Source organism: Urocampus carinirostris, chromosome 16 (genome assembly GCF_059441175.1).
Source record: "Urocampus carinirostris isolate Australia breed hairy pipefish chromosome 16, RoL_Ucar_1.0, whole genome shotgun sequence".
Lineage (NCBI taxonomy): Eukaryota > Metazoa > Chordata > Actinopteri > Syngnathiformes > Syngnathidae > Urocampus > Urocampus carinirostris.
Genome location: NC_142364.1, coordinates 1,668,430 through 1,682,856, shown reverse-complemented (window position 1 = coordinate 1,682,856; position 14,427 = coordinate 1,668,430). Strand labels below are relative to the sequence as shown.

The window sequence follows — 14,427 nt, the reverse complement described above, 5'->3', positions numbered from 1 at the left end:
CGGTTTCACGGACTGGATCATGTCATGATAGATAGATAGATAGATGTCTAGATAGATAGATGTCTAGAGAGATGGAGAGAGTGATGGATAGATAGATGTCTAGAGGGATAGAGGGATAGATACCATAGATAGATAGATGGATAGAGAGATGGATAGATAGATAGATGTCTAGAGTGATAGATAGATAGATCGATTATTAGATGTCTAGATAGATGGATAGAGAGATAGATAGATGGATAATTAGATGTCTAGATAGATAGAGAGATAGATAGATACCATAGATAGATAAATACTTGATTCATCCCGTAGGGAAATTCAGACTTCCAGCAGTATTCTTTTGTTGCTTATTAACAGATTCACAGGATGGCCTCGGGTGCTGTGTAGTAGTTTAGCCACAGCGGAGTGGATGAGGTCTCACGCTAGGCCAAAAGTTCGACGTCCCTGCGGCAGATGGAAATCTTTGTGCCCAGGGTTTTGGGGTTTTTAAGGGTTATTGATCTATCTTCGTTATTCATTATCCATTATCCGTTATCAATCAGTTCATTATACGCTACAAAGCCTAGGAGCCGGTACACTTACTCTCAGCCAAAAGGCCAAGCTAAGGTCCTAGCCCTAAAGCCTTGCTGCGATCATTGCGAATGCACCGTTCCCAGAGGTACTGCAATACCGGGCCGATGCGTGGAGTGGACAGAGCAAGCTCTTAGGCCAAGCTAAGGACCTAGCATAGTTGACCACACACGCAAAGCCAGGGTTACACCACTTCGTGTTTGCATAGATAATGAGTCTGCCTCCTTTCTGCTTCCTGCAGGCTTTTGTGTCTCTGTCTGTCTGAAGCCAGGTAGCTCCGGATAGCTCCGGGTTAGCGTCCGGGATGCTAGACGTGTGCCACATTTCCGTAAAACACAGCACAACTAGTTCGTCAGTCTTATTTGGTACCATGAGTCCGGACGGTACCAAAGACTTATAACGCAGCTAGCCGCTTAGCGTTAGCTCCAGCTCTGCATCCAGGATAGGGCCCCCTCATCACACCAGCACGAGAATTCTTCAGGGCAAGGAGTTGATTCCTCACTTAAACGCATTTTTGTGCGTTAAAAGCCATAACCATAGGATAGAAAGTCATCCGAAGTGTCGTTGTCAAACGGGACGAAAAACACCGAAGATAGAAGCAGACATTTAAAACAAAATCAGCTGTCCGGGCTGTTGGCGCCAATTAAGCTGCCGCAGCAATCAGCAATCATGACGCTAACGGTTCTCTGACGCCATTTTTTTCTCGCAGCTTTCTACAAAACCAGATCCATTATTCACGAAGTCAAACACCCGAAGAAATCTTCGAATGTCGGCGGATGTCCAGATATTAAAAGCGGCGAATCGGGAGGGCGTCCTCCCCCCGGAGCAGCTCACTAAGATGTCGGAGAGATTTTTATGAAGGCGGTAGAACCGGCGGACCTGCTCGCTCTCGTCCCGAGCCCCGTCGGCGTCAAAACGCTCCGAGTAACCATTTGATTGCGCAGGATTCCGTCTCTCGTCGGGTCGCTCGACTTTTGGACTGTTATGAACTGGTTGAACTGGTTTGGTTCCTACCTCACAGACCGACATTTCTTAGTAAGCATGGATGCATTGAACCCAGGAAGTTAAACGTGGGGTTCCCCGAGGTTCAATATCAAGCCTGCTACTTTTTAATCAGTATATGCTTCCCCTTGAGGATGTCACAGTTGCCACAGCGCCCAATTGGCCCCGCCCATGGACACCAGCTGAAACACGTTGACAGATTGCTCCCTGACTACTTAAACACTGTCTCGTGAGTCGCCTTTTGTCAGAGTGTCTGCCAAACTCCTGCTAAAGTCTGTTGTGTTTTGCCAAGCCCTGTAAAACCCTGTTTTTGCCCGTGTTTTGCTACAGTTTTGTTTTCACCCCGATCTGTTTGATTTTGACCACTTCCTCGTCTCGAGCAATCTACTTCCGCCACCAACGATCCCCGGATCGAGTGTGCGCTCGTTCCTCTTCTCCCCAATAAAGTGTGAGTAACGTTACGCAAGTGGGTTCTGCTTCCTATTTCCTGTCCTGGTCCGTGACACATATGTCATCTACTAGAATAGAATTTTTGTTCACCACAGAGTAAACACGCTTGTTTATGTGTGTTGCTCCACTGTTTGTGTCCTTAAATCCACTTCCTGCAAGAATTAGGCCTTTATCCCCCCCACTTTTTGCATTTTATGCATCATTTTATGCTTTTGGTACACGGTCATAGAGCAAAATCTCCTCCTTACCTCAGCGTGAAACGCTCCAAAGTGGAAGTACTGGCCAAGAAGACGGAAAAAGTCCCGACATCGCCGGTCTTGAGGGGCTTGGACGAAGCCTGGACGACCAAGGCTCCCCCTAACCTCAGACGAAGAACCGTGGTGTTCCCAGCTGGAGTTTTCTGCAAGTTGACGCTCCCGATCCTCCTCAAGGGCGTCCCGGACCCTCCCTGGACCCCCGCCCTACCTACCCCGACCCTCTGCAGGCTGTCCTGCGGCGTACACTTTCCCGTCAGCTCCGTCCGACTCTGGAAGTAGACCTCCACCGGATGACCCCGTACCCCTTTCCCGCTTTCCGAACGTCCTTCTTTGCCGGACGGCCCAGAAACCCCGAACCAAGCCGGTTCCGGTTTCAGCCGGGCCAGGCAGAACTTCTTTGGAGATACCGAACACGCTCCGCGGACTTCCCTCGTCCCCCAGAAAGCGTAGGCCGTCACGCAATGAGTTCCGTCCTCGGTCTGACCGTCCAAACGGTCCGGCACGTGGAACAGGATCTTGATGAGCGGGGAAGAGGAGCGAACCACCCGGTTTAAAATGACCGGCACGATCCCGCGCCCGGAGAGGAGGAGCTCCTTGGGAACGGGAGCGTCCACGCTAAAGGGTCCGTAAGACGCGTTGACGGTCGCTGAACCGGCTCCCGGATCGGTGATGAGGAAAGTCTGCTTGTGGGACGTCAGACTGGAGTTCCCGGGTGGTCCGGGACTGTCCTGAGTCAGGAAGACGTGATCGGCGCCGAGGACCTGAAATCGGACCGTCGGATAGACGGGTAGCGGAGTAGAGGGCTCGGTTTCTTCCGGAATCTCTTGGTTTTGAACGCCTGGAAGAAACGGAAAGCCATGATCCATCGTGTTTTTCTGAGATAACTCTGAGTTAATTATATTGAGTTAATTGAAGGATTTCTGTCACATTTTTCAATCTTGGCATAAAAAAGGTTGTTTTTTTAATCGTTGCATGTCTTCTGGTTGTCATGATTGCTGATTCGGGGCACCTGCGACTGCCCCCGTTGGCTGTTGGACTCTTTTTAAACTCCTGTCTTCCAAGAGGAAGCTGTCAGACCGTCTGCGAACCTATGCTATCAGCTAGGCAAGCTCTGTACTATCCGACATTCTCCTGCCCTGCTTTCTCCAGCCTGATACCTGTTGCCGACCCATTTCTGGACCCGTTTCTGCTTTTGCTCCTCCGTCCCGGCCATCGACCCGTTTTGCCCTGTTTCTTGCCTGATACCTGTTGCCGACCTCTTTCCTGGACTCGTTACAGCCTTTGCTCCTCCGTCCTGGCCATCGACCCGTATTCCTGCTGCCTACGACGACCCTCGCCCGACACAGAAGTGATACCTCCGCGTTCCTGCCATCCGCCACCCGTGACCGACGATCATCGGATGGTGGATGCAAGCACTGCTCTCTCTCTCTCTCTCAATGAAACTGAGTTAAACGGACGCAATTGGGTCCCGTCTCCGATTCTGGCCTGTGACATCGGTTTTGATTGCGTAGAAATACTAGTGCTGATCAACGATTGTAATTCATCCCGCCTTTCTGAGTTAACTTTATCGCATCAAGTCACGTTTTCAGGTTCAGTATCTTCTGGAATCTCTCGCTTTCCAACACCTAGAAGAAACGGACAACTCCACACGCTAATGCTAATCGACCGGAATTCCCTGGAACACGTTTGGAGTAAGTTTGTTCCAAAGGGGGTCGGGACAACAGCTTGCCGCTAGCACGAGTGATAATTCCGATGGAGAAATCTGCCACACTCAATTGTGGAAACTGTGAGGCCTGCCTCACTGAGGTCAAAGAGTGGATGTCACTCAACTTCTTGCGCCTTAACTCTGAAAAGACCTAAATGTTAGTCATTGGTCCATCTAAATGCCGTGACTTGTTCTCAAAAACGGCTCTGAACATTGACAAATGTAATATCACTCAGAGCGACTCAGTCAAAAATGTAGGTGTCCTATTTGACCCCGATCTGTCCTTTCAAAGACACATGAAGAATATGACTAGAACTGCTTTCTTCCAATTTCGCAACATTGCTAAAATTCGCCCTATGCTGTCTCAGTCGGATGCGGGGATTATCATTCATCCCGTCTCGATGACTGTAATGCCCTACTCTCCGGTCTCCCCAAGTCCAAAATCAAGATCTTCAGCTGGTACAAAATGCTGCAGCCAGGCTTTTAACTAAGACAAGAAGGTTTGATCACATGACCCCAATTTGAGCTAACCTGCATTGGCTCCCAGTTAGCCTTAGATGTGATTTCAAGGTTCTCTTAGTATTGTACAAAATCGTACATGGACTTGCTCCCTCAGATTTCATTTCCACCTATGTTCTGGTCCGAAGCCTTCGTTCTGAGAGCGCCGGTCTTCTGGTTATCCCAAGAGCCAAGAAGAAATCCGACAGTGTTTTCCATCGGGTGCCTCGGTGCTGTGGAATGCTCTTCCCCCTGAGATCCGATCTGCAACCTCAGTGGAAATGTTTCAATCTAATGTTGACAATATCTGTGTATTATTTGCCCTCATGTAGGTTTTAGATCAGGGGATGGCGTCATAATAGTCTGTGGCTTGCAATAATCTGCGGTCTGTGCAGCCCTTTGTCATATCCTGCATGGTCGCCGTGACGACCGGCTGGCCCCGCCCCCTGGGCACCGGCTGTAGTAAATCAGCTAATTTGCGTGTGTGCTACTTAAGGGTGGGTTGTGGGTATTGCGGGTGCTGGTTCATTGCGTTTTCTGTTCTGCATTATTCTGTTCTGTCTGTCTTGAGGAAATCTGTGTTTGCACGTTTTGAGTTAAAACCTGTTTTTTGAGTATTCCCTGGTCTTAGTTTCTGTTTGCCTGTAAGCCTGTTTTTGTTTTGTTTTGTCCCTGAGAGTTGGACGACTTTTATTTTGCTAAGTAAAAGTACTAATCGTTAATGCAAATGAGTTCTCCCTTCCTGCCTCCTGCCTCCGTTCTGGTCCGGTCCCCTGACACCCTTTGAGACTCTTTGTGATTAAGGGCCAAACAAATAATCAGGACTTGACTGACTTGCATTGCTAGTTGCTTCAGTTAAGCTAAGTATTTGAACCGTATTTCAAGCCCAAAAACAAATTCCGTGACGAGTTTTCGAAGCCAAAAACTTTCTAGAAACGTCTGATCAAAGACAGGAGCACGATCCTTCGGGTGCTTTGTGTCACGGAGAAAATATACTCCAGATGGAAAAGTCAGACGAACAGGAAATGGAAGATTTGTCAATAGTAGGAGCAGGAAATGAGACGAACCCTTGCTCTGAGTGTCATGCTGAGAAAAAAAATGTAAGTGTGCGGGCAGTTCGGGGAGTACAACAACACCATTTTCCAGTATGATTGTAGAGCACAGGGGTCAAACGGGGCGGCCCGCGGGCCAGATCAGGCCCGCTAAGGGATTGAATCCGGCCCGCGAGACAACACTCAGAGAAGCGCAAGAGAAAAACAAGCTGCAGGTTGAAATAGGTCCACTTGATGTTGCCAAAGCCACGCTGAACTTCTATTTCCCTCTCTCTCTCTCTCTCTTTCTTCCTCCATTTTTCTTTCACTTTTCTCTCACTCTCTGTATCTCTCACTTTCACTCTCTCTGTCTCTTTTTTTCGGTTTCTTTGTTCCTCTCTTTCTCTTTCTGGGGCGGCATTAGCTCAGGAGGTAGAGCGCTCGTCTCGGGATCAGGTTTGATTCCCGGCTCCTCTGTGGTATATGTCAAAGTGTCCTTGGGCAAGACGCTGAATCCTTTATGCCCCCAATAAGCAGGTCAGCGCCTTGCATGGCTGCATGGCCGCTATTGGTGTGTGAGTGTGTGTGTGTGAATGGGTAAGTGTGAAGCACATTGTAAAGCGCTTTGGGAGCTCTTCAGTGACTTGATAAGCACTACCATTTACCATTTAAGTAACAGCTTCAATGTAGCCTAATGTAGCGGAATAAGAGTACACCTTCTTCCTCACAAATCTACTCAAGTAGAAAGTAGAGTGATTTCAAAATACTCCTAGAAGTACAAAATGTCCCAAAACTTACTCAAGTGGATGTAACAGTGGGACGGCATTAGGTCGGGAGGTAAAGGTAGAGCGCTCGTCTTGGGAACAAGAGGTCACTGGTTCGATTCCCGGCTCCTCTGTGTTATATGTGGAAGTGTCCTTGGGCAAGACACTGAATCCCAAATCCCTAATCCCTTGCATGGCTGAATCCCTATCGATGTGTGAGTGTGTGTGTGAATGGGTAAGTGTGAAGCACATTGTAAAGCGCTTTGGGAGCCCTTCATTGACTTAAAGTGCTATAGAAAACGCTATATATGAATATATCCACGTATAGTACACATAAAAAGTGTAAGTACTTACCATGTACTATTTTGTTATTGGATTTTGTTAATCCCAGGTAGCAGCACGGCGGCGCAGTGGTTAGCGCGTGTGCGGCACAGTTTTGAGGTCATGAGGTCGAACCTCCTGTGTGGAGTTTGCATGTTCTCCCTTTGCATGTCAGGCTAATTGGCTGGTCCAAATTGTCCCTAGGTGGGAATGAGCGAGCAAATTGTCTGTCCCTGTGTGTCCTGCGATTGGCTGTCAAGCGGTTGAGGGTGTCCCCCGTTCACTGCCCAAAGATAGCTGGGATGGGCTCCAGCACCCCTGCGACCCTACTGAGCATAAGCGGTGCAGATAATGGATGGATTGATGGATGGATAATCCGAGGTACCGGGGTTTGCTAATAAGCCTAGGTTTCGGATCCTCACTACGGTCCGCCCAAAATGAAATACACGGTTTTGGCTGCAATCCGTTATCCCTGGTTGAATATGTCATGTACCAAGGTCTACTATCGTCGTATTTTTTTCACCAAAAATAGTTGACGCTCTTGTTTATGAGGGTTGCCTCACCGTTTGTGTCTTCAAGCTATTTTTCCTTATCATTTATGACCTGACTGTCTTGGTGGATACATTCTCCTGATTTTAGGCAGCATTATACAAATGTTTTGGGTTTATTTTTTTTCAAAAAATTTGCAAAAAAATGACAGATCCCTTACCTTTAGTGATTGCAGCAAACACCGCAACCGTCACCAACAGAAACAGGAACCGGAGAAGCGAGTGGAGCATCTTATCGAGGGAACGATGTTGCGGTAAGCGGAAAAAAGACTTTTCGATACGCTCCTGTTTTCCTTTCCTCGGCACCCCTAAAAAACCATCGGCGGCGGGACCCCGGGCGGCACGGTGGATCAGCGGCGGTCTGGAATATCCCCATGACCGAATTCGGTGGACATGTGCGACGCTTCAGATTAGTGGCGACCACGTGGCTCGGGTCGGGGTAGGGCTCTAAGCGCCGCCAGCAAATTAAATGTGCGCCAGGTCAAAGGGATCAGTGATTTCCCTGCCAGTCGCTCTCCATTTGATCTAAGCAACGGCGGACATGATTCCGCGCCAGGACTTGAATTCACGTCGCGACCTTCTTTACCACTAAGTTAGCACTCTTTACTATCCCATACCATAAGAGGGAAATGATAACTTAAGGGGCTGTCGTAAATTTAAAATTCCACTGGTGAGAACCACCAGGAAAGGTATGTGTGTGTCTGTGTGCGGAGTCAAGCTTTGGAACAATTTACAAGACCGGATCAAACAATGTCCGACGATTCACGTCTTCAAATTTTAAAACAAAAAAAACATTCCTGGCGGAATACAGAGATGAAGAAAATGGGGTATGACTGATAGCAGAAATTGGGAATAGTGCCTTTACAACTAGAGTTAACCTAGTTATTATGGTTACTATTGTTATATTATAACTGTTATTATCAATATTATTACTATTATCATCGGTGTATTTAATAGGGAAGATGAAGGGGGAGGGAATCCAAGCATTTGCTTCTTACTAGCCCTTTTCGAACAGATGATGTCACATTGTTTTGTGATTGAGTTATTGTTCTGTTTTTGTTTGAATGTTCGAATAAAGTTTTCATTCATTCAATCATCCAATCGCAGTGAAACACATTTGGTACGTTCGAGATTCAAATGCATTGAGTAAGTGGCATTGTGAGAGCAAAATCAAGAAGCTAGATCTATCGGTGTTTCCCATACATTGGAAGATTCTGAGAAGGACTTTATGCTCGTCATCGCTGTTTTTGTTAGTGTAGCGTGAAAGTGTTAAAAGTAAGAAAAGGTCTGTTTGAAATCAAGTCCAAACACCAACCCAAACCCCCCAAAAATATGTCAAAAGATGAGTTCATATGTGTCATGGTTGCAATGGCGCCAAATTGGCCACGCCGGTGCGTGTCACGGTTGCCATGGCGCCCAATTGGCCCCGCCCATGTGGCGCCAGCTGCGGCTGGTTGAGAGATTGGCTTTCTGTCTATTTAAGCTCAGTGCTCTCGCCCTTCCTTTGTTAGTCGGTCAAACGAACTTCTGCCCCACAAGACGTGGGTTCTGACTTAGTCCTGGTTTCCTGTTGATATCTTCAGTCAGGTATTTTTCCTGTTTATTTTTGTCCCGTTTAATTTTGGGTTCCAGTTTTGTTTCCGTCTGTTTTGGTCTCCTGTTTATTATTTTCTCCATTTTTTGTTCCCGTCTCGTTTTTCCTTTTAATTATTGATCTTGATTTGTTGTCAATCCTGTCGATCCCTTCCTGTCCGATATCAACTCAGGAAATTGGAATCGGCTTCTGGCCTTTCCACGCCAGACCGGATGCCTAACGTGCATGACTCCCCGTTTCCCGTAAAATAAAAAGCTTGTGTGACAAGGTCACGCGATTGGGTCCTGATCCTGTTCTGGTTCCTGACAATATGAGCACATCCGAGATGCATGTGCTTGAGGAAAGAACCGACTGAGGGTGCGATCGTGACTTTAAGCCAGGAGATGGCGGCAGAGAGTAACACAGCTTCAAATTCCAGACAGCACGTTTACAGTTCAACGTGTGATCTTCTCCGCTTACTAAAAATAACGCAGCATCGGTATCGATTAACCCGAGAGTGTCGCGGTTGCCACGGCGCCCAATTGGCCCCGCCCACGGACACCGGCTCAAACGCGTTGACAGATTGCTCCCTGGGAGTACTTAAACTCTGTCTTGTGAGTCGCCTTTTGTCGGAGCGACTGCGAAACTCTGTTTTGACACGTTAAGCCCTGTGAATCCCCGTTTTTCCCTGTGTTTTTGCTCCTGTTTTGCCAAGCCCAGTGAATCTCTGTTTTTTGTTTTTTTTGCTCCTGTTTTGTTCTCACCCCGATCTGTTTGGTTTTGACCACTCCCTCGTTCCGATCCATCTACTTCCGCGACCGACGATCCCCGGATCGAGCGTGCGCTCGTTCCTCTTCGTCCCAATGAACTGTGACGTTACGCGATTGGGTTCTGCTTCCCGTTTCCTGTCCTGGTCCTGACAAAGAGTCATTTTCAGTCTAATTAGATGACGAGCAGATTTTCTCCCTCTTCGTTGACGATGCTTTGTGGGCGTGACTTGTTTGCCGTGTCCTTGCCTTTCGTAAGTAATGGAGAAAGTTAGAATCTTCCTGTGTATGGGAAACCCTGCGTTACTATGTCGTAATTTGAATCCGCTCTTTGTGGCTTTTCTAGTCTTATGTCTTGCAATTGAACCTTACGTCGACTATTTGTGTCATGAACTTGGTCTCCTGCATGTCCTGGATGTTGTTTTGCATGATTCGTCCCCATTTTTGTCCCCATTTTTGTCCCTCCAGATGTGATCCCAGATCGGGACGCCGCATCGGCGTGGCAACCGGATCATGTCCGACGCCGCGGGACGCAGCAGATGGACGCAGGTATAAGCTTAAGCCGAGAGTCACATGACGCCGAGGGGGCGCCGTCACACTGAAATTTGCCTCTATAGATTGCCGTTTGATTCTCTCGAATGACGAAAAAGATTGTTTTTAGAACCGAGGTTCCGATGTCTATGTGGCAGGGGTCCCAAACTCGAAGCCCGCGGGCCATAGCCACTAGAGGGCAGTAAAAACCTGTAAAATCTGACCTGGGTGCCTTGAGCCTGGACCCCCTGGTCCTTTTTCAAGCGCCCAGATACTTGTTATGACTTATTAGCGCAATGAGCACCCACTTTGATTATCCATCCATCCATTATCTGCACCGCTTATCCACAGTAGGGTCACGGGGGTGCTGGAGCCCATCCCAGCTGTCTTCGGGCAGTGGGCAGGGGACACCCTCAACTGCTTGCCAGCCAATCACAGAGAGAGACAACTCACTCACTCATTCACACCTAGGGACAATTTGGACCGGCCAATTACCTGGAATGTGGGAAGAAACCGAAGTGCCTGGAAGAAACCCACACAAGCACGGGGAGAACATGCAAACTCCACACAGGAGGTTTGATCTCATGACGTCAGAACTGTGCTGCACACGCGCTAACCACTGCTCCACCGTTCTGCCCCCACTTTGATCATGAATTTCTAAAATAGCCACATAGCTAGGTGGCTTGCTAAAAAGCTAAAAATGTAGCTTGATCGTTAAAATTGGTTAAAAATGAAAAGGGAGCGAGTTAGCTCGCTAAAAGAATCAAAAGACATCCAAAAAGTGAGATAGAAAGCTAAAAAGCCAGATAGCTAACTAAAAAAATACACATTTCCTTCAGAAAACCCAAAAATTGGAATTGAGTTTGTTGAAGTTCCTGTAAAACAAATCAATACAAAGATGTAAAGATACATGTCTTTAATACACGAATAGATTCCCATTCCGGGCAGCACGGTGGCGCAGTGGTTAACGCGTGTGCGTCACAGTTCCGAGGTCATGAGATCGAACCTCCTGTGTGGAGTTTGCGTGTTCTCCCCGTGCCTGCGTGGGTTTCCTCCGAGCACGTCAGGTGAATTGGCCGGTCCAAATTGTCCCTAGGTGTGAATGAGCGAGCGGGTTGTCTGTCCCTGTGTGCCCTGCGACCGGTTGAGGGTGTCCCCTGCCCACTGCCCGAAGATAGCTGGGATGGGCTCCAGCACCCCCGCGACCCTACTGAGGATAAGCGGTGCAGATGACGAATGATTGAATGAATAGATTCCCATTCCACTCTCTTGAAGAATTGCTTATAAATGGGGACTAATACTCGAATATAATTTTTTAGGTCTTTTCATGTTATTACCGGGTTCATTATTAAAACATCGAATAGAGTGAAGTCAACCACTAAAAATAGAAAATCACAATGACCCAGCGCCGGTGAGCTATTTTCATTCTATAGTGTCGAGCAGCACGTTAGAGGCCCCTGGCCTGAACTCCATTTATTTCTATTTGAAGCAGCTACGGGTCCCTTAAAACAGGAAGTAACAGGCTCAGAGACAGTTCCTCCCCTGGGCCATCACCACCCTAAACAAGCCTGCAAAAGTGTGAAAATATATCGCTTGCCACCGATTCGAGGATTTGTTCTTGTTGAACGTCACCGTCTCATTGGACGATTCTTACAACGCGTTTGATTTTTCATTGCGCCGGAATCATCGATGAGACCGGTCTGTCGGCACGACATCAGGGCATCGGAGTCAGTTGAGCACTGGAGACGGATCCGGACTGAGTGGTGAGGCAAGCTGGAACACTAAAAGGATGTCAACTCCAAATTTTTTGCTTTTTAGACTACACGAGTAACCTAGGGAAGCACGGCGGCGCAGTGGTTAGCGCGTGTGCGGCAGAGTTCTGAGGTCATGAGATCGAACATTCCTGTGTGGAGTTTGCATGTTCTCCCCGTGCTTGCTTGGCACCCCCGCGACCCTACTGAGGATAAGCGGTGCAGATAATGGATGGATGGATGAGTAACCTACCCTCCATATAATATAATATCAAACAAGATCTTTTCTAAACACAATATATTTATTCGCAAACGATGGGGAAAACAAGATGTTCCTGTTTGACATGGAATATATGAACTGTCAAGCAAGTCAGTTTTATTTGTGACATTCTTGATCACAAGATTTCTCAAAGGAATGCACAGGATTGCAATGACACCGTCCCCTGATCTTAAACCAACATGCGGGCAAGGAAATGCTCAAAACTGTCACAGACCAGGAACGGAGACGGGACCCAATAGCGTTCGTTTTACTCCGTTTTATTGAGAAAAAGAGCGGCGCTTGCATTCACCACCCGATGATCGTCGGTCACTGGTAGCAGATAGCAGGAAACCGGTCGATGGCCAGGATGGGGGAGCAAAACAGAAACGGGTCCAGAAAAGAGGTCTGCAACGGAAATTAGACAGAACAACAAAGTAGGATAGTCAGGAGTCACAAAAGTTTTCCTAGCGTGTAGCGTAGGTTTGCACACGATCCAACAAATGCTGACAGGAAGGCGGGGGTTTAAAATAGAGGAGGCAGCCAATCGGCGTTTGCGGCTGTTGGCGCCAACAAAGCAGACTCAGGTCCCCCGCATCAGTAATCATGACAGACAGAAATACTACAAAAATACCACTACAGTAATACGAAAAAATATTACAAAAATGTCTAATATTAGATACCACAAAAATGTTACAGAAATAAATATAAAAGCACACATTTGGGATTAAAGGACAGACTATCTGGAATTTTAGGGCGGCAGTAGCTCAGGAGGTAGAGCGCTCGTCTCGGGATCAAGGGATCCCAGTTCGAATCCCGGCTCGTCCGTGTTACATGTCGAAGTGTCCTCGGGTAAGACACTGAACCCCTAATACCCCCAATAAGCAGGTTAGCGTCTTACATGGTTGCAATACAAGGCCGCTATTGGGAAATGTGGAGCACATTGTAAAGCGCTTTGGGAAGTCATTGACTTGAAAAGCGTGAAATAAATGCAGATCATTTCATTTCAAAAGTACTCAAGATCTTTTAAGCCAGAAGAGAAGGCCTTGCGGGCCCTCGCGGCCTGATAATCATTTGTGATTGTCGCTTATCCTTCATGACCTCCTTCAACCTTTCTTTTATTTTCTATTTGATGTGAGTGACTGCCATGTTTCCCTCTACCTGCTTCAGGGACACTTTTTTTCTTTTTTCTTTTTTTTTCTCTTTTTAACAAGGTGCCACAGGAGCTCACGCAGACATCACGGGTAAATAAAGACATCTTTGTCTCAGAGCCGAAGCTGCCGAGGAGTATGCGCGTGTACGCTGTACGCGTATAGGCTACCGTGTACCCGAGAGCAACTTTTCAAGGACTGTCAATGATGTCGGTTTGCGACAATAAACTGCGATGGCGTGAATTAGGAGAAAGGTCCGATGATTTATACGCGCGTCTTGATTCGGCTTGACAATTTAAAAGAGATGATGCGGCTTTGGTAAGCGGGGGGTGTCCAACTGGTTTTAGCTGGGGGCCACAAATGCTATCAAAAAATCTCACGGGGGCCGGATTAGTACGTTTAAGAGAAAGGGAGAAAAAGAGAGAGAAAGGGGGGGAGGAAAAGAGAGCGATAAACAGATAGGGACTAAGAGTAACAGTGAGAGAAAACCCGAGCAGAATTGAGATATAATACTTGAGAAATAAAGAAAAGAAGAAAGAAATGAAGAGAGAAAGAAAAAGAAAAAGTGAAACGACCGAGAAAGAAAGAGTAAAAGAGTGAGCAGGGGAAATAGAGACAAAGTGAGGTGAGAGAGGGATAAAAAAAAGTGAGAAAAAGAGCGTGAGAAGGAAAGAGAAAAATAGAAAGAAAGACAATTACAGCATAAGTTACAGAGAGAGGAAATAGAAAACGAAAGAGTTGGAGAGTGAGAGAGAAATAGAGAAAAGAGAGAAAAAGAGAGTGAACAGGAGAAAGAGAGGGAGAAAAAAATGTAAAAGAAGAGAGTTTGAGACTCTAGAGCAGGGGTGTCAAACTGGTTTTAGCTGGGGGCCACAAATGCTATAAAAAAAATCTCACGGGGCCCGGACTGGTAAATTTAAGCGAAAGAGAAAGGGAGAAAAAGAGAGAGAAAGAGGGGGAGGGAAAGAGAGAGCGATAAACAGATAGGGAGAAAGAGTAACAGTGAGGGAAAACCAGAGCAGAATTGAGATATAATACTTGAGAAATAAAGAAAAAAAGAAAGAAAGAAAAAGAGAAAGATAAAAAGAATAAGAGAAGTGAAACGACTTTGAAATTAAGATGCGTCGGTATTCAAAAGGACCCCGGGAAAAAAGTCCACCTCTATAATTCACAGCCTCATTATCCTCATATTGCGATTTCCCATAATGCAACATCCGCACAACTCTCGCCCCATTCATCACGGCGGCAACGGAGA

The 14,427-nt window shown here is 47.0% G+C and overlaps 1 protein-coding gene and 1 long non-coding RNA gene across 2 annotated transcripts in view; one reads left to right on the top strand and one right to left on the bottom strand.

Annotated features, from left to right (window-relative positions):
* LOC148349957 (uncharacterized) overlaps positions 1 to 1,622 on the top strand; it is a 47,854-nt gene extending 46,232 nt beyond the window's left edge. The window contains exon 5 of the long non-coding RNA XR_015853027.1: positions 1,277 to 1,622. This is a non-coding gene — a long non-coding RNA (uncharacterized LOC148349957). The remainder of the gene's footprint in view (positions 1 to 1,276) is intronic.
* Positions 1 to 7,501, bottom strand: part of LOC148349956 (transmembrane protein 132D-like) — a 42,249-nt gene extending 34,748 nt beyond the window's left edge. The window contains exons 1-2 of the mRNA XM_088355744.1: positions 7,305 to 7,501; positions 2,268 to 3,114 (exon numbers count right to left, since the gene is read on the bottom strand). Of these exons, the coding sequence (XP_088211870.1) occupies positions 2,268 to 3,114; positions 7,305 to 7,374 (917 nt within the window). The 5' untranslated portion in view covers positions 7,375 to 7,501. The remainder of the gene's footprint in view (positions 1 to 2,267; positions 3,115 to 7,304) is intronic.
* Positions 7,502 to 14,427: the final 6,926 nt, after the last annotated feature.